The sequence below is a fragment of the Chenopodium album genome, chromosome 15 (assembly GCF_948465745.1).
Source record: "Chenopodium album chromosome 15, dcCheAlbu1.1, whole genome shotgun sequence".
Classification (NCBI taxonomy): Eukaryota; Viridiplantae; Streptophyta; class Magnoliopsida; order Caryophyllales; family Amaranthaceae; genus Chenopodium; species Chenopodium album.
The window spans coordinates 49238140-49264749 of NC_137848.1; the positions used below are offsets into that span (position 1 = coordinate 49238140).

The 26610-nt window shown below is 37.4% G+C and overlaps 2 protein-coding genes across 2 annotated transcripts; both read right to left on the bottom strand.

Moving 5' to 3' along the window:
- Positions 1-18331: 18331 nt before the first annotated feature.
- LOC145581353 (uncharacterized) lies at positions 18332-21811 on the bottom strand. The gene is made up of 5 exons (XM_081638374.1): positions 21698-21811; positions 20306-20395; positions 19412-20116; positions 18552-18937; positions 18332-18452 (listed from the first exon to the last, which is right to left on the bottom strand). Exons 1-5 carry the CDS (start codon positions 21809-21811, stop codon positions 18332-18334), a joined length of 1416 nt encoding a protein of 471 aa, XP_081494500.1.
- A 509-nt stretch (positions 21812-22320) lies between these two features.
- Positions 22321-25565, bottom strand: LOC145582439 (uncharacterized). Its single transcript, XM_081639440.1, has 3 exons — positions 25114-25565; positions 23110-23648; positions 22321-22422 (listed from the first exon to the last, which is right to left on the bottom strand). Exons 1-2 carry the CDS (start codon positions 25384-25386, stop codon positions 23400-23402), a joined length of 522 nt encoding a protein of 173 aa, XP_081495566.1. The 5' UTR covers positions 25387-25565; the 3' UTR covers positions 22321-22422; positions 23110-23399.
- Positions 25566-26610: the final 1045 nt, after the last annotated feature.

A 26610-nucleotide genomic window follows, 5' to 3' on the forward strand; every position in this document is an offset into this window, starting at 1 on the left:
AAACCTGCAAGAGAGGGCGTGATAAAGCAATAACAATAACATATACCAAGAAACATAATAATAATAATAATACAACAATCATCATCCCCATAAAAAATCTCAATAAATCATAATAATATTAGCAAGATCCTAGGCATGATACTAACATTAAAGATCAAAACTTTATTCCAAACACGATACTAACATGAAAGAAGAAATAGGAAGCAACATAAGCATGATACTAAAAAGCAATAAATAACATCCTAACATGATACTAGAAATTAAAATAATATAAGCATGCTTTCTAAAGATACATCAATGAAACAACTTACTTTGTTGTCTCGTATCTCTTTCTATCAAAACAATACACACGTTAGTAACTTCAAAGAAAATAATAAATCAAACAATTAATTTAAATAATTGAAATAGGGATTTGGGACCAAACCCTCAGAAATTATCAACCTTTCACGTCTAGGGCGAAGGGAACTTTAAGCTTGGCTAGGTGTGTTTAGGATTCGTGAATGCGGTATTGTGTTTGTAAAAAGGCTAGGCTTAGAAAGAAGGAGAGAGAACAAGCTATTGCTTAAGAGAGAGAAGAGAAAGATGATTGTTGGTGATTGTTGGTGATTTTTGGTAATTTGAAAACGGGGAATAAAGACCCTATTTATAGAGAAAATAGTTCTGAAACGATCAGAAAAGATCGAATTTGATTCGGAGTAAAACTACTTCCATCGCGGCGTGACAGTGTCCATCGCGGCACGATGGCTTCATCACTGCGCGATGAAGCTGTTGTTTCGCGATGATGAACGCGTTAATTTAAAACCGTACGGAATCCTTAATCTAATTAAATTAGACTATTTAACGTCCGTACTTATCCTTTAAAATCAGATTTAATCTTTTAAAACACTTGTTTTATTCCAAATAAAATTCTTTATTTTCTAAAAAATATAATTATTAATCCTAATTCCACTAGAATTTAAAATAACCTTCTAGATTATTCTAGAAGACTAAAGTAATTCCTAATGATTTAAGGAATAATAATTAATGGGCCCTCCACTTGATCATTGGGCATTATATAAAACTCATTTCGGGCCCAATTTAGTATTTTGACTATAACTTCCGCATTATTCATCGGAATTGGGCTTATAATATATCGCTGGAAAGCTCTTTTCAAGCCCCATCCAACTACACCATTATTGGACCCTTATCATGGACCAAACTAAACTGCACTGGGCATTTTCCATAAATAGAGTACGAAAAGAAATATTTTTAAAAACAGAAAGTAGTGTTTTTATTAAAATGACCGCATCACAAGACTTTTCACATTTCACCTTTTTCGATAATCAATGACATGAAAGATATTCATCACCGGGTTTGGTTTTTGGGGAGACACAATTATGTGTCTACAAAAGCCCCCACTTTGACTGAGTTTGGAGAAACGTAAGTTTCGAAAACAAATGTCAAAGTAAGCGATATGGACGGGAAATGATTCAGAACGTTCTGCCATCCTAAATCATTCTTGTAACGCCGATACCTGTAAACTAGCATTAGTTAAACAAATTAAAGAGTTAGAAACGCGTATCTTGCACCGTGGAGCACACGTCTTTGGGGTAACAAAATTTGTTGTTGCATGCTGTTGTGACGACCTCCACAGTGCTTCGTGAACGCTATCTGAAGGTAACAATACCTCGCTATCTTCATTTGTTTGTGACAATCTTCCACAATACCTCGGGAACATCGTCAAAGGTTACTATACCTCGTCATCTCCAGTGTTGTGGCAGTACCTCGTCGCTATAGACAATCTCCTCTATACTTCGGGACATCGTCGAAGACCGCTACTTGTAGCCATCTTCAGTTTTGCTGTGACAATCTTCCACATCCTAGGGAAAATTATCGAAGACCATCTATTGTTGACCTTCAGTTTGTTAGTGTTTTGCTTGAATACTTGCTGAAAATTTGTCGTAATTGCTTGCTATGCCAGTACCTCACGCATTTGTAATGAGTCGTTACCTTAGCGCTTATGCTTGCTTGTGAACCAATACTTCGGTGCTTTTGATGAGCATAGGCGCTTAAGCTAAGTGAGATGACCGTCGTCAGGTCGATCACTTACTGCGATCGTAATCGAGCCGACTACTAATCATGTCAATTTGCTTATAGAGGCTAACTAGCGTACCAAGGAACCCAAAATGCTGATTAAAGTCCACATAAGCCATTTATGGGGCCCAAGGATTGCATTGCTGAAGAAAGGAAAGCCAGCGTACGCTGCCACGTGTCATCGCGGTGCGACAGCTCTGTCGCAGCGCGATGGAGTTGGATTTTCCGGAATAAAACCCCTTCTTCTTCCTCATTTCGTCGCTGCTATTCGTTTCGTTAGAAAATTGCTGAAAACTTCTCTTTGGTTGTTCTTGCTCGTTTCTCAACCAAATTCACCCAAATTTGTTGCAAAGTGAAGCTCTCAATCTCTAATTTTCCGATCTATGTAAGTTTTTCTCAAACTCCTCCTAGTTTGGAAGAATTTTTTGCGTTTTATTTGCGAATGTTCGAAAAAATCAAAAATTCCTTTGCTTGTTTTGCTTTGTCTATCAAATTTCTTGCCATTAAATTACTTGTTTATGCTTGTATATCACCTTAGGAGTATTTTGAGACTTGCTTGACTCAATTTGGTGAAGAAATGAGCGATTCGCCATTATTGGGCACTTTGAGTTCATGAGAACAATGTCACTTGTTCTTCATGTTTTTATCCGCTTTTCTTGCTTAATTTATCACAATATTTGTCACAACATTGCAAGGAATTGTTTGATTTCTTGAGAATGCTATTTTTGCTTGAATAAAAAACATGCTCTGTTTTAGTACTACGTACTCTGTTTTTGACAAACATAATATCATGCGGCTAGGCGAACCTTAGATTTTATAGAACCATTTATTTAGTGTTTGCTTGCATAATTAACATGTCTCGACGACGTGGTTCTGGCTCATGCTCTCGTGGGGCTCACCGAGAGGACGAGCTTGTTGAACACGATAAGGGGACTTCCACTAGCCTTGGGGAGTTCCCTGAGTGGGATGGGCGTACCTTGTACTTTGCGCCTCTCTTTCATATCTCAGAGCGTGTTCGGCTCCGGAGGTCTAACGAGCGAGTTCGTTGCCACGGTTCGAGCACGATACTATTAGGCAGCTATACGATTCTTACTTCCGCAACAACGAGGAGTTGCTTGCGTTGTGGGAGTCTTATGGTTTGACTTCTTTACTGCAGACTACTCGGGCTCTCTATTCTTTGAGGTCGAGCCGTTTCTTAGTTCGAGATTTGGTGGAGTTTTTTGGGATACCACCAACACGTTCCATTTTCCTTGGGTGTGAGATGACTGTCACTCCCCTTGACTTCTCTCTCATTATCGGATTGGAGTTTCGATCAGCTGCAGTTCCTTTTGGTAGCGATACTACCCTTTTCTCCCCTGAGGTAGAGGAGTTACTAGGTCCTATCGTTGTTCGGGCCCGCGACGAGTCTCGGCCATTTTAGATGAGTAGCCGATCTATTCGTCGGACTTTGCTGCGGAGGATTTTCGAGATGATGCGACTACCTTGGAGCAGCGGGTGCGTATCTTCGTTTTGATTCTTCTGTCAGGGACCTTCTCCCCTGACAAGGGTAGTTGAGTGTTGCTCTACTATTTGCCTGCTCTTCGTGACCTTCGAGTGATCGAAACTTTTGACTGGGCCAGCCTAGCCTATGCTGACTTCTTGCTGGGATTGCGATTTATTTGTCGTCATCGCAACTTTGATAAGGAGGTCACACTTTATAGCTTCTGGAGGATCGTAAAGGTATATTCTATTCTCCTTGACAAAAGTTTATTTTCGATGTTTGGCTTTTGCCGACCTTTCTCTGTTGTTATTGGTGTGGTTCTACGAGTATATGCCATCTTTTGCGCCAGCTAGGCCTTCGTCTCGAGGGCTCCCTGTTGCTGCTAGTTGGGGCGGCTGTTATACTGAACAGACTGCTACTGCCATTGTTCAAGAGTTGCTTCTCTCGGTATGCATTGCTCGTCATTTTTATTCATTCTTCTGAGTAGGATTCCGGCTCATGCAATTTCGTTTTGTAGGGACCTGAGGTCCACTTCCGTCCATGGGCCGATTTTGACGTTTCTGCACGGGCTGTCCAGTACACAGCTCAGCAGCGCTACTTCCAGGGGACGTATGATGTTGTGGTGTATTTGGGAAAGAGAGTTGCGATTCAGCACTCTTCGGAGTCTTTTGTTGTTCCTACCCGTCCTCCGCGGCATATGATGGACCACGCAGACCTGAGGGTTTATATGGCTAGGTCGCCAGCTGGTTCGGAGTGGCAGAGGCAAGCCATTCGAACCGGAGTTATGGTGAGAGACTTTTACCACATTTGGCTCCACCACCTTGCATGTTAGAGGAGGTGGAGGTATATTTTTCTTCTTTTGATTTGTTCTTTTGGTAGCCCCCAGCAAATTCTAATTGCTTAGATTTTATTCTTGCAGGCTACGGTGGCGTCTGCGGATTTTTTTACCTCCACCAGTGTCCATTACCTATCAGGGGTCTTTCGACCCGGTTGAGGAGATGATTCCTCTAGCCCCTGAGAAGTGACGCTTTGTAGAGAGGTCGATACCTCGTCACCAGACCTAGGTGAGCCATCTATCATTATTTTGTTTGTATGCATGTTCTTTGAATATTCCTGACTTTATTGCTTGGCAGTTTTCCCGCGAGGTGATGATGAGGATGGCGAGAGACATGGACGCCTTTCGTTATCACCTCGTGAGGTTGACTCACCGAGCTACCTGTCGTCGTGGGAGTGATGGCATTGAGGTATTTCTCCTTGAATTTTACTTTATATTTGCTTCACTTATTTTTCTTATATTTGACTCGACTTGTTTTTCTATTTCAGCCTGTTCCTCCGTCAGTGCTCGTACGACAACCGAGGATAAGAGGGAGAGGTCTAGATCTGGCTCGAGGCGTCGTCGTACTTCGGCTGGGAACTAGGGTGGTCGAGCGGAGACGGATCAGACTGCGGTACTTGAGGGTTCCGGGTCTTCTTCCGAGGTTGCATCGAGGAGGCCAACTGGCCAGGGAAACATGACATCGGCTCCTTTTGCGGGTGGTAGGACGTACAAGGTTTGCTCGTCGTCGCAGTAGCCGGGACCTCAGCAGGGTGAGCCAGGATGGGTTGGCCCTACTCTTTCGCTCCCGACTACTAGTGATCTTGGGGCTGGTGAGGGATTGACTCCGCAGATTGTGCAGTTTTTGGATTACATTCGGGGTTCCTCCGCATTTGCGTCCTTCGGCGCCGTAGTTGTACATGTGCTTTTTATTTGACTATGTAGGACTTTGCGTTATTGCATTGTATGACTTAACACTTATGTTAGACATGTTGTATATACATCCTATGATTATTATGTTTGTTTTATCTTCTTGTATTTTTATTTTTCATTTTATGTGTATGTGAGTGTGTGAAAAAATTGTGACTAATTTTTGCGCAAAAAATTCTGTCATTTTTATTACTAATGGAGGGTATCCGACTTCATCCCCCAAAAAGAAAAAATGAAAAATAAAATTGAGGTTGACTAAAAATAAGCTTAAATTAATTAAACTTAAAATAATCAATAGGGGGTAAGTGTTTGAAAGAAAATTGCCAAACATAAGGTTGGATAAGGCTTTGAAAAGAATCGAAACCGTAAAGTCAAAGTACAAATCCGAGTCGAAGTTGGATAAAGCGCAGGCAGCTTAGCGCGTTGCTCTGGCGTGATAAAAACCAAGTCATCGCGGCGCGCTACTCCTGTCGTGGCGCGTTGCTCGTGTCGCGGCGCGATGGATCGTGTCGCGGCGCGATGGTATTATTTTTCCGGATTCTACTAGGATTCAGTTGGCGTCGGTTTCTGTTTATAAGTAGCCCCCAAATCTGTCGACTACAGCATAATTCAAGTAGATTAAAAAATCTTAACGTATAATTTTTAATCAAGTAATTATGGCTAAGAGTTTTAGTGATTTTACTCATGAGTGGTGCTGGTCTTTGATTGCCAAAGAGAGGAAAGAGCTTGAATTTTTCCTCTTGGGGGGTTTATATGGTATTAAGGGGGTAGATCTTGATATAGATTTTGTTCATACCGCCTTAGAATATTGAGATTCAAATACCCATTGCTTTAAACTAGGGTATGATGAAATTTGCTCTTTACCGGAAGAATTTGGTGCCATTCTTGGCTTTCCCTCATTAAATCTTGCGGTAATTCCTAAGATGAGCGAATATTATTATAAAGATTTTGAGCGTTTCCTTAACCTTAGAAATCGGGACTTAAAAGACATAGTGCATGGGAATGTAGTAAATTTGAAAGAATTTGCATATTTTTATTTTGATAGACCACGCTCTGAGTCTTTTCATGTTTATAGGAGGAGGGCTTTCCTCTTTTGCATGTTTAGCCAATATCTTTTTACTAGTGGAAACATTCATGAGGGTCAAGCAATTTTAGCATCTGTCATGGAGCAAATTGAATTAGGGAGAAATCCAATGACATTAATTGTTGGAGAAACTATGCTTAGTTTAGATGAACTAAAAAGAGATTCGAAAGCACCTCTTAGAGGTTCTCAAATTTTATTACAGGTAGAACATCAATACTTTTAATTACAGAAATAAAAAACATTTAATTTTTTTTATAGTAATACTAATTATTTGCATTGAATTTTTGCAGATTTGGCTAATGGAAAGGCTTGAATTAATTAGCCCTCCTGACAATATTGAAAAGTACACACCAAATTGCCTTGTACGGAGGAAGAAACGCTTCTCAATAAAGATGGGTCCTCAGGAGTGGAGTATAATCTTTGAAACTCGCGATTTTGCCATTAAATGGGTTGTTCCTTGGTGGAAAATTGAGAAGATGGTTGGTGTCAATAATCAACCTTTTTGCCGTCTTCCAAGTTTTTCCAAGTTAATCTTTTACTACCCTTCCAGAGTAAAAAGACAATATGGCCTTGCTCAAACCGTTCCTTCCGGGGATCTTCGTCACCCTTATGAATTTCCCGTTTCACAAGATGTAGAAATATTTGATGACTATTGGTGTGCTAGACCTTTGTGGGAAGTTGTTACCCAAAAAGTTCTTCCTTCTTTGTCTAGAGATGTGAAGCAATGGTTACTTGGTAGATCTCAAAAGGACGAACAAAGTCCAAAACATGTACAAGACTAATGTTAAAGATCGCCAAGGAGATAAGAAAATTCCTCTTAAAGATCGTCTAGGTACAAGAGTTGAATTCAAGACTTCTATTATGCCTAAGAAAAAGAGTGTTGCAAAAAGCAAATAGAAAGGAAAGCTGACTCTATAGAAAAGAAAGTGTGGGTTGAAAAGAAGCATGGTGTGATGGCTAAAGGAGAAACTATTGATACTAAGATTGTGTGCAGATCATCTAAGGGATCGCTATTGGTGAAAGAGATGGACGATGAAGAAGAGGCAGACAAGAATGGAAAAAGGGCTAGAAAAGAGAAGACTGATTACAGCATTGCTTTACTTTCAATTTATTAGACATTTATTTTTATTTTTAAGTCAATTTTATTTTTAAGCCTTTGAATTTCATCAATAATGTAATTTTACTTTTATTAATGCAATTTTCAGCTTTTTAAATTAAATCAACTTTTTTACATTGAATTTTTAATTAAAGCAATGAAAACAACTTGAATTAATTTCGAAAATTGTTCGAGTACGGAAGTCAAAAATTCCCAAAATACACCGAAAATTGCCTAGATCGATGAAAAAATATTGGTGCCGAAAACTTGAACTCATCGTGGCGCGACAAATTTGTCGCAACGCGATGTCCCTGTCTCTGTGCGACAGATCTTGTCATGGCGCGCTAGACTTGAATTATGCGCGACGCTCGTTCTATGTTGGCGTGAGATTTGTGAAAGTTAAAGTGGCCGCACCCTATAAAGGGTTGCCTACGTATCCTTTCCTTAGGAATCAGGCTAAATGTAGCTCTGTTGATTATTTTACTCTAGTCTTTATGGGTAGAACTTTTTAAGTTGGTCAAGATTTTTCATGTTTAAGATCTCGTTACTGTCCACATCAGTTAGTTTTGCGGCACCTCCTTATAGGATAGTTTTGACGATGTATGATCCGGACCAATTACGCCTAAATTTGCCTCTTGGGTCTAGAACAATTTTCCTTAATGCTTTTAATTCTAGGTCTCCTACTTTGATGTTTCTTGTCTTGACCTTTTTATTAAAGTGTCTAGCCATGCGAGTTTAGTAGCATTGAGTATGATGTAGAGCTTTTAGTCGTTTTTCATCGAGTAGAATTAGCTCTTCATATCTTGCTCTAGTCCATTCGACCTCATCGAGTTTACTCTCCAACGCGACGCGTAGGGAAAGTATTTCCAGTTCTACAGGATGTAAGGCATCTATTCCATAGACTAAGGAAAATGACGTATTTCTAGTGGATGAACAAATTGACGTGTGATAACCCCAAAGAGCAAAATGGAGTTTGTCAAGCCAATTCTTGTAGTTTTCTGTCATTTTTTTTTATGATGGTCTTTAAATTCTTATTGGCTGCCTCTACTGCACCATTTGCTTGAGGTCTATACGGGGAAGAGTGATGATGCTGGATGCCATATTTTTGAAGCAATTCTTCACATTCCGCTTGAAAGTGAGTTCCATTGTCACTTATCATTTCATGTGGGACTCCATATCGACATATGATGTTCATTTCGATAAAGAGTGCTACATGTTTTCGATGAGTTTTGCATATGATGTTGCTTCAACCCATTTTGTGAAGTAATCAATTTCTACTAGAATGTATTCATGGCCTCTTGTCCCAGGAGGCCTGATTTTTCCAATAATGTTTATTCCCCATGTTGAGAATTGCCATGGGAATGTATAGGTGTAAAGGAGAGAGGGAGGAACATGTTGCAAAATAGCGTATATCTGGCATTTAGGGAATCTTTTTACATATTGATGGCAATCCCTATTCATGGTAGTCCAATAATATCCTTGGCGCATTATCTTTTGGACTAGCATTTTGCCATTCATATGAGTTCCACATGCTCCTTCGTGGATTATCCTCATTGCCCTTTGGGCTTCCTTTTTTCTTACACATAGAAGAGCTCTACCTTTAGATACCCTTTTGTGTAGCTCATCGTTTATAAGTACATATTAGGAAGCCAATAGTCTTAGAGCTCGTTTCGCTTTTTTATCAACGTGAAGTGGATATTCTCCTTTGGTGACATAGTTAAGGATGTCAATATACCAAGGTTCTTCTTCGTCCTCTTCTTCTTGAACTACCTCAACATCTTCTATAGCTTGAGTGTAAGCTGGTTTATGCCTTTTTTCTATTGTTAGAGGCATTTGCTCAATTTCCTTAGGAATCTTAACCATCGAGGCTAGTCTTGCCAAGGCATCAGTAAATTGATTTTCTTCTCTTGGTAGGTATGTATATTCTACCTTTTCTAGTTGATTGGTAAGAGTTTCCAGATATGTTTTGTAAGGAGCCAAGCTTTCACTCCTTACTTTCCATCTTTTGGAAATCTAATTAATGATTAAAGAAGAATCTCCGAATATTCGAAGTTTCTTTAATCCCAATGTCAAAGCTGTTTCGAGGCCTACCACACATGCCTCATATTCCGCGGCATTGTTGGTAACGTCTAAATCTAACTTTATGGAGATTGGAACGTGTTCTTCTTTAGGTGATACTAATAATACTCCTACGCCACATCCTTTTTGGTTTGAGGATCCTTCGAAATATATTGTCCAAGTATTATCTTCTGTAACTATCAAATCCTCGTCTGGAAAATCATTCACATGCATCGGTGTCGAATCTTCTATTGGGAAATCTGCTAAGAAGTCCGAGACCACTAATACTTTAATAGCTTTTTGAGGCTTGAACCTTACATCGAATTGGGCTAAGTTGACTATCCATCTTGATATTCGTCCGTTTAGTGTAGATTTCGAAGAGATACTTAAGTGGGTTCATTCGAGATACTACATAGACTGTATGAACGAGCATGTAATGTCTTAGCTTGGTTATGGCCCACACTAGTGCGAGGTACAATTTCTCAAGTGGTGTGTAGCGTACTTCATATTCGAGCATTTTTTTACTTAAGTAGTAGATGTAGTTTTCTTTTCCTTCTACTTCTTGTGCAAGCATAGCTCCCATTGTCTCTTTAGTGACCGTTAGGTACAATCGAAGAGGGATTCCAAGAAGCACTGGTGCTAATATAAGAGGATTAGCGAGATAGGCTTTGATCTTGTCAAAGGCTTTTTGACACTCATCATCCCATATTACTGGCACATTCTTTTTAAGCTTTTTGAATATTGGTTCACATATTGTGGTTAGCTTGGATATGAACCTACTTATGTATTGCAAACGGCCAATAAATCCTCAATGTGCTTCTCGGTCTTGGGCGGCAGCATTGACATGATTACTTTGATCTTAGTTAGGTCTATCTCTATTCCTCTAGAGCTAATGACATAGCATAAGAGTTTTCTTGAGGTGACTTCAAAAGCGCACTTGGTTGGGTTTAGCTTCATGTTGTATTTCCTTAGTCTTTCGAAGAATTTTCTTAAGGCTACTTGGTGTCCTAGACGGTCTTTTGATTTCACAATCATATCATCCACATATACTTCAACCTCTTTATGCATCATATCATGGAGTAAGGCAGTCGCTGCTCTTTGGTAAGTGGCATCCGCGTTTTTCAACCCGAATGACATTATCGTGTAACAGTAAGTGCCCTAAGGTGTTATGAATGTAGTTTTTTCCATGTCTTCTTCAGACATGAGAATCTGGTTGTACCTTGCGTACCCATCCATAAACGAGAGAAGTGCGTGATTTGCTGTGTTATCTACTAAAATGTCGATGTGTGGTAAATGGAAGTCGTCCTTTGGAATTGCCTTATTTAGATCTCTATAGCCGACACACATTCTCACCCTTCCATCTTTCTTAAGAACTGGCACCACATTTGCGACCCATTCGGGGTACTTGGATACCCTGATAAAACCCGCAGTTATTTGTTTTTGAACTTCTTATTTTATTTTAAGAGCTACGTCAGGTTTCATTCGATGCAACTTTTGTTTTACAGGTTTCATTCCTAGAATTAGTGGTATTGTATGTTGAGCTATTTCTCTATTTATTCCTGGCATATCTTTATATGACCAAGCGAACACATCAATGAATTCTTTTAGTAGATCAATTAAATTGGTCCTTTCTTCTTTACTAAGAGTTAGACCAATTTTAACTTCTCTTTTAATGGTTGGATCTTTTGTGATATCAACCGTTTCGGTGTCTTCAATTACTGGTGTTTTGTTTTCAAGTGTTTCCATTGCCTTAATTATTTCTTTGTCACTTTATCATTGTTAGTTAAGCAATGCTCGTCATCTTGAGTAGGGGAATGACACGAGGAGTAAGCATATGAGGACATGTTATTGAATTCAGAAACCATTACATCAAATACAGAAATGTCCGTTGGGACATGACTACTAACTATACTAGGAGTAGATTTTGAAGTAGAAGGGAGAGAAGGAGATGCTACTATAGAGGGTTTAGAGGACTCGACTACAGAAGACTTGAAATCAGACTCGGACTCTGACGATTCAGACTCATTGAACATTGGTTCTTGTCCTGTTGTTATAAAGATCTTTCTTCCACTCGGCGTAGTCATCTTCACAGTCTTTCACCATCCTTGAAATAATCCTTTTGCCGAGGTAATGAGTTTCGTGGGATCAAAGTTTTCGCTTTGCAAGACCGTTTGGATAAGCGTAGAATCATCGTCGATGCACTTAGGATCATTTTTCTCATAGCCAAAGAGTAGTCCCGTGACATTAAAGTCAAAGCATGGGGGTGTTTTCTCTTTGTGAATAGGAGTTAGGATCTCATCTAGGAAATTGCAATCCAAGAAGATTTCGAATCCTGGTTGTCTTACCCCATCTTTGACAAAGGGCTCGGGAAATTCGTAACATGGATAATCCTCACCCTCTTTTATGAATTGACCGTTTAGAGTGAGAGGATATTGGTCCATTGGGATTGCTTTCTTTTGGGTACGAGCATTCCTTCGTGCATTGGTCTTTTCCTAGGCTCACTTGAGATCTTCTAGAGTTGGTTCAAAACCAAGTCCAAAAGTATCTTTTTTAGGGAGGCCAGGTAGTCCCATTCGTTTTGCTATCTCTTTCTTCTTTCCTAGAGTCATTCCAGGAAAGTGCCCTTGTCTTCTAAGGATAGCTTTCACTATAAGATTGGAATGGAGGTCGTAGCAAAGAGGGGTCATTTCATCTTCTTCGATTAAGGAGACCTCTTCTGCATTAAAGCCCCATAAATCTTCGTCATTTTCATCATGCTCCACGTTTATGATAGGTTTATCAATTGCCTTAATTCTCATTAGGGAAGCATCGATTGTGACAGGAATTCCTCCAACTATGGCCTTCACTTGTTGATTAAGGGACGAAGGGATGGCCTTAAGGTCATGAATACAAGGGCGTCCCAATAATAAGTTGAAAGAGGCTTTAATGTCTACCACTTGGAAGATGGTAGCATGTTCAATAACTCCTGCCGTAACATTCATCGTTATGGTTCCAAGAGCTTGGCGACGAGTGTTGTCATAAGCTCTTATGCCTTGCGTAGATGGAGACAAGTCTTCATCTCTTATTCCTAGCATTCTCGCAGTTCGAAGTGGGCAAACATTGATTGCTGACCCATTATCCACAAGAGTCATTGGGACATTCATTCTCTTGCAGATTATTGTGAGGTTTAAGGCTTTATTGTGCTTATCACCTTCTGGAGGAAAATCCTTGTCAGAAAAGGTGATTAGATTGATAGGGGTAGGGGAATAACTCGTGAGTAAGTTAGCCAACCCCTCAGGAGTGGTTTCTGAGTCTATTCCTACCTTAACCAAGGCATCCATTACTACGACTCTATGCTCACGGGATGTGGCTAGTAGTTTCCATACGTTCATCTCGACCTTAGTCTTCTTAAGTTGTTTGACAACATCATTACCTTCTATGATTGGTATGAGAACTTGTTGAGTAGTAGGAATGGGTTGCGTTGTGATAGGGGGTTGCATTCTCCCTGATCTTGTGAGGACGTTGATAGAGGAATCCTCTTCATCCCAAATGTCATCAATCGAGTAAATTGATGAAAGTGGAGTTTCTTCTATGTCCATAAGGTAGACATCCTCATCATCACTTTCCCAAACTCCATTGATGCTAACATCTTTTTCTGGTGGAATTTGGACCAACTTTTTACTATCAATTAATCCTTGGATTAGATCCTTGAATTTAAAACAGTGTTCTATGGTATGTCCTCCTGATTGATGATATGGACAATATAATCTATCTGTCCTTTTTCGCAATTCAAATGGTCTTGATTCGAGAGGTTTGATCTTCTCACTCTCGAAGAGCATTTTGAACATGTTTGTATAAGAGGTCCCAATAAGTGTATATGGCTTGTTACTCCTTTCGGGTGTTTCGACTATTTTGAGAGAAAAGGGTTTTCTTTAAGTAGTCTTAATGGGTGTCATCTTTTTAGCCATGCGTCTTTTCTCCATCTCCCTTGCTTCTTGGATGGAATGTTGTAGTAGGGTCATTGCTGCACTCAATGTTTTTGTGAGCACCCATGTATCCTCCTTTGAAGCTGGTTCTTTATTTGGAGGAAAATCACTTATGGCATTGAAAAAGGTTTCCTCCTCTTCTTCGATAACATGAGTTTCTTTGATTGGTTTGATGAGGGATGATGGATCAACATGGTCTTCCTCATCAGAAATGGCTAAGGAATCCGAAAGTGGAGCATTATTGATACTTGGCTTCTTGCTTGTAGGAGGCAATGGAAGTTTATTGCTATCAATTAGATCCTAAATTGCTTCTTTTAACTTCCAGCAGTTTTCAATAGGATGACCCCTGCCTTGATGATATTTGCAATTTGCATTGGGATTCCAATTAGCCGTCCTCCTTTCGACTGGTGGATCCCCAAATGGTCCAATAGGAGTTATGAGACCTTTTGCATGAAGACGATCAAATGCTGTGTCGTAAATCATGCCAATAGGTGTGAAGTTTCTCCTAAATGGCTTCTTTTGTCCTTGATTGTTCATAGCTACGACCTCATTCAGATTAAAGGTGCTAACGTTGTTTAAGTGGGTAGTTTTGGAAGAAGAAGGATTGTCGTTCTTCTTTCCATTCCAGCCACTATTGGAATTGTTAGCAGCTTTTTGTTTTGCAAGGTCATCTTCAATGTTGATTCCTATGTCATAGACGGCCTTGAAAGTACTCAAATTGCTTTAGTATTTGAGATGCTTAGAGTACTTTTCTTGGAGGTTCTTGATGAACACCCTTACAGATTCTTTCTCAGCAGGAACCTCAACCATTTTGGTAGAAGTTTCCCTCCACTTGTTAAAGAAGGAATTGAATCCTTCATTCTCTTTTTGTTTCAACATCTCAAGTTCCATATGGTCAGTTTCAACTTGAATGTTGCATTTGTATCTATCTATGAAAGCGTTTGTTATTGAATCCCAAGAAGAGATCTTCTCTTTATCAACGGAAAAGAACCATTGTTGACAAACAATTTCTAAAGATAGTGAAAATAACGAATGAAAAGCCTTCCTATCAATCCCTTTAATGTTCATTATTGTTTCAAAAGCTCTCAAGTGGAAGTAGGGGTTGTCAGTTGGCTTGAATCTTGGGATGTCATTGGCATTGAATTTCTGTGGAAGAAATTCCTTGTCCACCGAGACCCCTTGTGAGCTAATCCCCTAGAACTTATAGTCATTGGAGAGCTTGCTCAAGCTTTCTTCCATTCACTCCATCTATTGTTGTTTCGTAGGATCATTGACTTGAAGAGCAATAGTCTTCATCATCTCAGTTAAACTAGCAAGGTTTTGCCTAAGTTCATTGACTTCTTCCCGAGTTGCCATTTTCTTCTTAGCTTTTCTCTTTTGTCGAATCGGTTTATCAAAGAGTAAAACTTGGACGAAAGTGTTGTTCTTGATTAGTTGCCCATCCTTTCTTGACCAAGAGCTGTAAATTAAACCATATTTAACTTAATGACTTGACTCAAATTGACTTTGATTTTATTGGTTTTAAAGGCAAAAAGCAAAAATAGGGTGTATATTTTTGGGAATTAAGTATATTTAAACAACATGGTTATGTTTGGAGGATTAATATCCGACTTACCCCCCTAAGAAAATGACGGAAAACACGCGCACACAAGACTCTCTAGACATGGTCAAGGTGAAACACATATACCATGGGACTATGTTCCTAGACTCAATTAAGGACTAAATAAAACTTTAATTATTAATAAATTGATTAATTAGACTCGGCATGAGGACTCAGGCAGAAAACTAAACCGTCGCTGAAGCAAAGGAATTGTCGCGAAACGCCAGTGGCCATCGCGGCGCGATAATGTTATCGCGTCGCGATGGACACTTTCGTGTCGCGCTACAGGTCCTGCCTTCGCGTCATTACTGATACGTCGGTCTGGGCCTGTTTCTAGCGTTTAACCTTAAAAGGACAAGCTTAAAGTCGTACTAAGTCAGATTCAGCCAATTTATTAGACTTTAATTAATCGTATTAATTAATTAATTAAGAAAAGTCCTATATAACCATTAAATTAGTTATTTAAACTTATACACAAGTCAAACAAACGGTTAGTGTAAACACATATAGGTTATGCACAAACAAGAATGCACAACTAGTCAAGTAAGCACAATATGATGCAATGAGTTTGCAACCTAACTATGGCTCTAGTTCTATAAAGTTCAAGGATAAGGGTTAGTCAAAGAGGGTCCATGGTATGACTCTGGATGCATCGCGCGGAAGCCTTACCTTTGGAAGGGTTGGCGCGTATGGATGGGAACCCGCAAGTTAAACTTGCTTCCATAGTTTGGTGAATTCACAAACTCTGATGTACCCTTCGTTGCAATGAACGTTCGATTGGGTAGATGGAGCGTGAATTCCCAGAGGGTTATGGCCATATGTAGAACACATATGGGTTAAGAAAAGTGAGAAAAACTCAATCAGGAAGTAAAACTGAGCAAACCGTACTAGAACTGGTCAAAGCAAGAAGGCAAAGTTCTTGCTCGGTATTGGAAGAACTTGGCGCGAGACAACAAGGACCATCACTAAATGATAGCCCTGTCGCGCCGTGATATTGCTATCGCACCGCGATAGAGCCATCGTACCGCGATGGGCACTGTTTTCTCAACGCCAGTTCCTACATGCTGTAGCAGCTCCCTATGTTTTTAAAATTTTCAAGTTTTCGCAGCATTTTTTCGATTCTAGTTGTGAAAGATATTTCCTAAATTTCCTACGTGTTAAAATCCTATGTTTTTGACACATTACAGATGGTATATTCAATGCGAACCTTTTTATGCTTTTGCCAATAATGTCAATCAAAACTACGCACATGAATACTTAGAACTTTTCGAGTCTCATCCACTCATTCTAAATTATTGTTAAAATAAATTTTAGGAATTAAAATAGAAATCCTCCCCAGCGGAGTCGCCAAAAAACAGTAGGGAATATTTCAAGCATCCCATACTTGAGCCCCACTGTGATCATACACTTAAGTATGGTGGCGTCCAAAGGGAAGGAAACTAGAGCAAAAGAGTCGCCAACAAATTTTAAGAACTTATAAACTGTTCACAGGGAGAAGGTTACACCCCTTCACGATCCTAGAGATCGCTAACTCCATAGTGGTCCTGAACCATGACTGAATACTCGGGGATGAAGGTACAAATCCAACCTAAAAGCGATTGAACCTGCCCTAAAAATAGGCCTCTACTTTATTCTTCTCATATTCATGTGTGTTTTCTGACTAACATACAATCAATATATTAATCCTAAACTTGTTTAATCTATGTTGCTTGAATATTAATGCACAAACAAACCTATTATTGGCGATCACTTGAATTAAAATCACATTAGCCTAAATAAAATTATTAATTATCTTATTAAGCGTGATTTCAAGTACAAATTCTCTTTAAACCTGCAAGAAAGGGCGTGATCAAGCAATAACAATAACATATACCAAGCAACATAATAATAATGATACAACAATCATCATCGCCATAAAAAATATCAATAAAGCATAATAATATTAGCAAGATCCTAGGTATGATAATAACATTAAAGATCAAAACTTTATTCCTAACACGATATTAACATGATAGAAGAAAAAGGAAGCAACCTAAACATGATACAAGAAAGCAATAAATAACATCCTAACATGATACTAGAAATTAAAATAATATAAGCATGCTTTCTAAAGATATATCAGTAAAACAACTTACTTTGTTGTCTCGTATCTCTTTCTATCAAAACAATACACACTTTAGTAACTTCAAAGAAAATATTAAATCAAACAATTAATTTAAATAATTGAAATAGGGATTTGGGACCAAACCCTCAGAAATTATGAACCTTTCACGTCTATGGCGAAGGCAACTTCGAGCTTGGCTAAGTGTGTCTAGGATTCGTGAATGCAGTATTATGTTTGAAAAATGGCTAGGCTTAGAAAGAGGGAGAGAGAACAAGCTATTGCATAAGAGAGAGAAGAGAAAAATGATTGTTGGTGATTTGAAAACGGGGAATAAAGACCCTATTTATAGAGAAAATAGTCCCGAAATGATAAAAAAAGATCGAATTCGATTCAGAGTAAAACTACTTCCATCGCGGTGCGACAGTGTCCATAGCGGCGCGACAGTGTCCATAGCGGCGCGATGGTTCCATCGCTGGGTGATGGCTTCATCGCGGCGCGATAAAGCTGTCGTTTCGCGATGGTGAACGCATTAATTTAAAACCGTACGGAGTCCTTAATCTAATTAAATTAGACTAATTAACGTTTGTACTTATCCTTTAAAATCAGATTTAATCTTTAAAACACTTGTTTTATTCCAAATAAAATTCTTTATTTTCTAAAAAATATAATTTTTAATCCTAATTCAACTAGAATTTAAAATAACCTTCTAGATTATTCTAGAAGATTAAAGTAATTCCTAATGATTTAAGGAATAATAATTAATGGGCCCTCCACTTGATCATTGGGCCGTATATAAAACTCATTTCGGGCCCAATTTAGTTTTGGCCATAACTTCTGCATTATTCATCGGAATTGGGCTTATAATATATCGTTAAAAAGCTCTTTTTAAGCCCCATCCAACTACACCATTATTGGACTCTTATCATGAACCAAACTAAACTGGACTGGACATTTTCTATAAATAGAGTACAAAAAGAAATATTTTAAAAAACAGAAAGAAGTGTTTTTATTATAACGACCGCATCACAAGACTTTTCACATTTCACCTTGTTCGATAATCAATGACGTGAAATATATTCATCATCGGGTTTGGTTTTTGGGGAGACACAATCAGGTGTCTACACTCCCTAGTCTACATCACTGTATGCAGTTAACAAAAGGGCAGAATTGGCAGGATACAACAACCCCAAGTTCACTGTACCCTTTAAGTACCTTAGAACATGATGAACTGCATTGAAATGTGGAACTCTAGGAGAAGCCAAAAATCGACTTAGTTATTGAACCACATAGGAAATATTTGGCCTTGTCATATTCAAATACAATAACATGCTAATCAACCGTCTGTACACTTCATGATCTGTCAGCAAATCCCCTTCAAAATTTCTTAACTTGAAACCTTTGGGAAAAGGAAAGGAAGTTGTCTTGGAATTCATCATATTTTGATCTTTAAGAAGATCCAAAATATATTTTCTCTGATTTAATAGAATACCAAAATCAGATCTTAAAACCTCAATGCCAAGGAAATACTTCAAGCATCCTAAATCCTTGATTGTAAAAGCTAAATGCAATGATGTCTTCAGATAAGAGATAACACTTGGATAATCTCCAGTGAGTAACAGATCATCCACATAAGCCACAAGTACTGTGAAGGAATGATCTCTTGATAAAGTAAACATGGAATAGTTCTTCTTTGATTGAACAAAACCCCAACCAATCAGAAACTTGGTCAACTCCTGATTCCAACACCTAGAACCCTACTTTAGACCATAAATCGATCTTTTCAATTTGCAAACTTCACCGGGCTTTGCCTTAGTGTATCTTGAAGGTGGTATCATATAAACCTCTTCTTTAAGAAAACCATGCAAGAAAGCATTGTTTATATCCAGTTACTGAATATCCAACCTTTTCACAGCTGCAAGAGCTAAAATCACCCTTACTGTGGTCAACTTTTCCACTGGACTAAAGGTATGCTTATAATCTTTTCCAGAGATTTGTTTATCACCTCTTGCCACCACTTTTCCCTTACATCTTTCAACTTCACCATTGGGTTAAAACTTAGTTTTGTAAACCCACTAACACCATATTGCCCTGGTGTCAAAGTCCATGTATCATTCAATTCCAAGGCCTACAACACTTTGTTCATGGCCTCTACCCATTCAGGATGATGCTTAGCTTGATTATAAGAGGAAATTCATGAGAGAAAGAACCAAGGACAGACTATGTAGATTTAATTTAGACATATGACCAAGGGATGGTTCAGAAAAGACATTGAAAGAAGAGGAAATTGAATCTGAATCAAATATGGTTTTATAAGTAGGTTGAGCCATGACAAAATCTTTAAATTTTGCAGGGAGTTGAACTGGCCTAGAAGAGGTCCTAACCATAAGAATTACATCCTGAGCAACATTGTTGTGATGCAAATTAGCATCATTGCTAGTAAAAGATGAATTATCAGAAGTATTAATAGGAGAAGAAGAATGAGTTAGTTCAGAATTTGAAATGGGAACATTAAGAGAAGAAGAAGAACCTGAACTGTGAGAAGAATTATCAGAAGAAAAGGAAGAATTATTATGAGGATAAAAGAAAGGAACAGAAGAATTAAGAGCTAGATTTACCAGAGAAGGTGAAGGACAGGGAACAAGACATAAAATCTCATCAGAACATGTTGATTCCTTGAATGGAAAAACATGTTCAACAAAATGAACATCTCTACTTAGGATCACCTTATGAGAAGACAAATCATAAAGTTTATACCCTTTCTGACCATATAGATAACCAATGAAAACACACTTGGAAGATCTTGGAGCAAATTTGTTATTTGTCTTCAGAGCAAGATAAGCTAGACAACCAAACACCCTCAATGAACTGTAATCTAGTAACCTTCCTATAAGAACCTCATAAGGTGTTTTCCACTATAAAACAGAACTAGGTATCGTGTTTATCAAGTATGTTGCAGATAACAGGCAATCACCGTACCCCAAAACTTATATGGTAGCCCAACATGTATCCTTTAAGGTTCAAGCAATTTCTAACAAATGTATATGCTTTCTCTCCACTCTACCATTTTGCTGAGGATTTCCTAGGATACTCCTTTGGTGTACAATACCAGAATCAGCAAACAAAACAGAACTAGCTTCTTGAATAATCTCAGTCCCATTATCACTTCTAATGACCTTCACTTTGAGATTAAACTGTGTAGAAACATACTTCAAAAAAGAAGCTAAAATAGGAAACACTTGTGTCTTAGAAGAAAGTAAGTGAGTCCAAGTCACCCTTGTGTGATCATCTAAAATAGTCAGAAAATAACATGCCCTAGACAAGAAAGGTCTCCTATATTTGTCCAACATATTAACATGCACCAACTCAAAAAGAGCCAAAGCATAAGAGCAAGAAGATTGAAATGGCATTTTATGATGTTTGCCAAGCACACAAGATTCACAACTAAAATCAAAAGTGTTATTGAAATTACCTATAGATGGAACTGATATATGTCTTAAATGACTCAAAGAAATATGCCCTAGCCTAGAATGAAACAAGTCAATACTGGATTTGACAGTAGTAGTAATAGTGTTATTTACTTTGCTAAACACACACTACAACAAAATGAAGCTAAGGTAACAATGAAAAACCATTCCCTAATATTAAAAAAGTGTTGCCTTGTATCTAAGGCAACACATATGAGGCGTAGTTTATGCCCCCGTTGTCTATTCATAAGGCAACGCATTTTCTTACAAAGGCAACAATTTTAAAAGCCAAGGTAAAATAATACCTAAGGCAACATCTTTACAAAGACAACAAATGAAAATTGTTGCCACCTTAGGAGACGATTCAAAATTATTACCTTTTGTCATAATATAAAACAATCTTTTCACATGTTGTATTTGCTAGTAATAATACAAAAGTGTTGCCAAATATTGTAAAAACAACATTTAGAAAACTGTTATATATAAATTAAATGACTACAATGAATCGGCTATTTTTGTTTTCTATTGCAATATATTACTATATTATATATTAAAGGAGTGAGAATGTGTCGTACTATTTTGAATTTGTTATATTAGAAAAATGTTGAACATTAAAACATGTAATAAGAATTTGACTACATAATCCCAAACTTATAAAATTAATTAGTAAAAAAGTACAACCAAAACAATATCAACTTGTTTTCAACATCAAACCTATCTAAATAATCTATTGTTTAATAGAATGTTGTAGGCCATAATATTAGTCTAACTAAAAAATAGAAGAAATAATAAAAAGTTAAAGCAACTTCAAATTGAGCCATAAAGTCATATTCTTCTTCTTCTTACTCGCAGCCTTCTTCATCTTCTTCTTGTTCATCTCCCTGTACAAAAAATAAAATAAAATAGATAAATATTTCAACTTAGTATCGCTCAAATACACAAAAAAAAAAAAAAAAAAAAAAAAGAGAGAAAAAAGTTGAAAGCCTTGGCCACTTTTCTATCTATACTTTACGTATATAGAAATCAAACCTTCGATGTAGAAGCCGAAGATTGAAATCGAAGCATTTCTGTTGTACTACCACCATCCTTCTCAGATTGATTATCAAGAAATAAAGAGCCAAGCATACTTAAATCAAAAGACATTTGTTGCCTTTTGTCCTCAAAATCTTTTTGTAGAGCTTGAACCTCCTGAGCATGCTTCTCTTCAGCTTACTTCATCAAGGCCTTCTGCTTTAATTAAGTTGATGAAACACCTCTTCCATGAAAATTTAATCGAGACTTTTTCTTGTTATCAGAACCAATAATAGTTGAAATCACACTTTCAACCTCCTCCTCTGAATCTAATTTCTCAAGTTCAGTCTATATTTTAAAAGATAAAGGACAAAAATTAATATTGACAAAATTAAATGCAAAAAAATTAACATGAAATGACAATGAATCTTACCATCAATTTGTCCCTTAGGTCACCAGGCTTTCGCTTTGTTAGCTTCTCCTTGCATATTGCTATGAACATTTGAGCTAAACTAGGATTTTTTTGTTGTTTTATTATCCTTTTTCTATACAAGAGTAATGAGTGTCAATCATTTTAATGCAGAAATAAAACCAATAATAAATGTGATGAGAAATGTAAACAAGCAAACAAACAAACTCACCCACTTAAATCGAACCCTAGCAAAACTCTTTGGTCCTGAAGTATGCATAATGTTCTTTTCCTTTCCAACTAACCGATTCGCTTTATTTTGCATACATCGTTCCTGACAAATTAAGACGGTGAACTAATGAATAACATTTTTCTTAAGACAAGAAATATACATTTGCTATAAAGGCAGGGAAATATAAGAGACTTATATAAATGTAATACCTCATATTTGACATCATTCCAAATCTTTAACAAGTCTTGGAACATATTTTTTGGGACTAGTTTTGGTCGTTTGATCATCCTTGTTTTATCATTGTCATATTTATGAAAGTGTACTCTTTTTAAATAACATTTGTACCTTCTCCAAGCAGCACCAATGGTTTGCAAGACCCATTTTTTTCCCTCAATTGGGACAATAAAATGTTTCCACAACAATACAAAAAAAAGTTATACTAAAGTGATCATATTGGCACTGTTAAACAACTCAAACAACTCACTGCCAATTAATTAATCTTAATCACAAATCAAGAACATAAGAAAACAACTCACTGAAAGTCTAGAACCTATTCTAGCACTTACAAAACAAGTCACTGATCTTAAAAAGTAGAAGGCAGCCAAGCAGAACACCATGTAGGCAGATCGACAACAATAATGACAGTTGGGGTTCATTTTTTTTACATAACATATTCCAATAAAGAAAGTTTAACATGACACTCTGACATGATAGCAGAAACCATATAGGACAAGTTAAGCCATTATAAAACATTTCTACCATATTTATTTAATTGAATAAGTAACTCACCAAGACATAATCCCAAAGTTCTTCTTTCTTCTCGTTCCTTAGTATGGGCCAATTCTTGACAGTCAGTGGTAGGATATTTGCTTTTCGAGCTATTGTTCCTAAGAAGCTAATGAACTCATTGCATGTACTGTCATCCGGACCAACAAGTTGTCCATGCTCATTCAAGGTAATTTCCAAGCGTTCTTCTTCGATGCGTCCATGGACTTTGTAGCACATAGTGGGGCCTCTTCTAGGCTTATCCTTTTCAGCTAACATGAGCAAAGAAATTCAAATGTTAAAAAAATGGCTTATCAAGCATGTAGGTAAAGAATTTTAATTACAAATATAAACGATAGCTTGCCATTTTCTTTATCATTCTTGTCATGATTTAAGTGTTCAACTTCTAATCCGAGCATTTCAACTAGTTCTCTTGTGGTTGAATAATGCTGATGTAATGTATGATTAGGGGTAGATGAGCCACCATGTGAAGAAGCCAAATCAACATTTCGCCAACGTTTTCCCATCACTGCTTTTCGAGTCAGAGCCTTCATTTTACGAATCTGAAATTGGGTACAAACATGGAAAAAAGAAAGACATACAATACTCTAATATATGTATGTACAAACATTATACAAAAAAAGTTTCACACTTCATAACTCTTGTTAAATTGATAAGCAATTAATTGATCATAGACCACACATTCATAAGGGCATTTATAAGCAATTAAGCATTAATGTCTAACTAAGCATGTGCTTCAAGTAGCCTTGAGAATTGTGTTCTTTACTGTTTCAGACACCATATTGACATAAGAGGTCAAATTTGAGCTGATCTTTAGGTATATGAGCATACAAGGAAAATATCACCAAACTGACGGGCCACCAAACCTCAAGCCCAAACCTCTATTGCAATATCAGAGAAGAGGAAAACCACAGCAGCACAAGGGAACAAATTTAATTAATTGTTGAAGGACAAAGGCTAGGGGAAGAGGTGACTCTGCAGGAAGGGGGAACAACACTCACTAGTGGAGTAGAAAACTTGGAGCAGCATATCAGAGTAGATAGAGATAAACAAAATGAATTAAGGCGGCCTCTTTTGTGTTGGACAAAAGCCTTGTATATATAAGAATGTTTTTGCATTGTCAAGAATTCTGTGAGAAGACTATTGTATTGGATATTTGGAGCTTTGTATCCTAAAGATACTTTGGCAGTAGTAACCTAAAGTTACTGAACTATCAATATATTTCAATCCATTGGCTATCGAATCTTTGTTCTTGCTGATTATTCTTGTTTTGTATGTGCTTTCTATTGAGTTAGTTTAAGAGTGTGCCACTGTTGAGTCTCACAGAAAATGTATATGTGCATCAAGACAGACAAAGACTAGGCTATTAGCACAATGCTTACACAATTTCACACTTTTGCAAATGACATGACAAACCATCCAAGTTTATTTGGGATTAAGGTAATCACTAATGAATGTAATCAAAATCAGAACATCACAATAAAAAACATACATTACATTATTACAATACAGATCAATCATGAATCATTCAATCTAAATTGAAACTTGTAGTTTAACTGCTTACAGCGCAGAAGAATTTGTGTTAAGTTCTAGAGAAGTATTTGGCAGTAGATTGCAGAACAAGTGTACAGTCAGCAAGGCAAGGGGGCAACAACTCATGACAATAGAGCAGTAGAATTAAAGTTTCAACAGCCGCAAAGCAATAGGCAACAACAACATTATAAAGCAACAGCAGCACACCAAGACATTTTTCTTACTACTTTCTAAATCTGTAGAGAACTGGACAAATTTTAGTTGATGGCAAATCAGAACATTCAAACATCTATTCCTAGTTGCATATATACTTGCATGAGATAATAGAGTTCCATTCTCAATTTAAAACCTATATTTTAAATTTTAAACCCACATATGACATATATATAGCAGCACAACACGTCATCTTGATGCATACAGAATTACATGTGTAAAGAATAGAGACATGCTTAATTATAAATGTACAAAAACTACCTTCCATTGAATAGCATTGGACTTGTCTTTACTTTTAGACTGTGGAATGGGTAACTCTTCATCGGTGGAATCAAGCTCATGCTCCATATCTTGGTTAGGCCTATAGAGCTCATCGTCTCCCGAAACCTTTTTCTTTTTATTCTTACTTTGATTGCCTCTATTATTTTGAACTTGCGCCATCAGTGACTTAGCATGTTCCTTCAAACCTAATTCTTCCATTCTTGTCATATTTTTTCTAATTGTTTCCATTCTCAGCCTCTCATATCCTGACATTCTTGGTTCATGAGTTTGATGCTCATCACCAGAACCTCTTATAGCTCCAAGCTTAGTGGAGAGGTGGGAAAATTAGTGCAGATGCATCTAACCCACACATAGTGTAAGCAACCCCACTAGCTACCATTAGTGAATTCGTTTGTAAGTTAATTCGACCTAGGACAAATATCTTAGCATCTGTCAGCAATTACTTAGTTCAGTAACAACTAGACATCAGGGAATAAATTGACAGTCCTCAATATGCTTTAATTTTTAAATCTTTTCTAGTTAAAACTCTTCTGCTCAAGTTACAAAACAAGTAAGGATAACCATCTATTTAATAATCTAGCTGATTTCACAAAAGGGTTAGCATGATTGAAAGCTTAACAACTAACCTCTATTAACTTAAATTTTAGTGGCAAATTCTGTTCGGTACGTTTTTTAGACTAAAGTAGAACAAACAAAATATAATTGATTTCTATAGTGAACAAATCAGCATATATCTCAGAACCCAAGACTCCAGGACCTTATATGTACTAATTATTGATGTATGAATTGAAGTTAAGATCACATTGGAGCTTGGTCAGATTGGCAACTGTAACATTTCTGGACAGCCTAATAAACAACCTAGACTGTGCATCAGATTGAGAAAGGTGAGGTTTTGCAATGTTCAGAGAGCAGGTTCAGGTACTATAAGTCTCTAGATAGTAAAATTCACAAAATTGATCAAAATTGGACTCAAATAAATGGCCTGAATTTTTGGATTGCCCTTCATAGCTGCTAGTGTAGTGAATGTGGCCATTGGAAAGTAAGAAGAGAGATGATCAATGATAAACTAAGGGGATGACAGCCTAATCACACGAACACCGCCTAAGACACCCGAAAAAAAGGCCTCGTTAGCTTTCGAGGGTGTCAGCAAAACACCCTAAAAAACGCTCTAAAATTCACACCCGTTATCTGATGTCATGCATCTACTCATATTAACAAGTGCAAATGTCCATGTCAATCACTAAGCAGCAACAGAAATACAGAGCTATTTGTAAAACATAACCATTAAAATCATCTTAACCCATAATCATATTAAATTACAAAAATAAGACAACCCAGAATATATTACATCTAAAAATCAAATCCAACATCAAATTAACCAGTTATAAATGCCAAATTCACTTCAGAGATTAAAAGGGCAACGATGACTTACATGAAATTCAGAATACAACAACGATTTCGCCGGCATCAAACCCA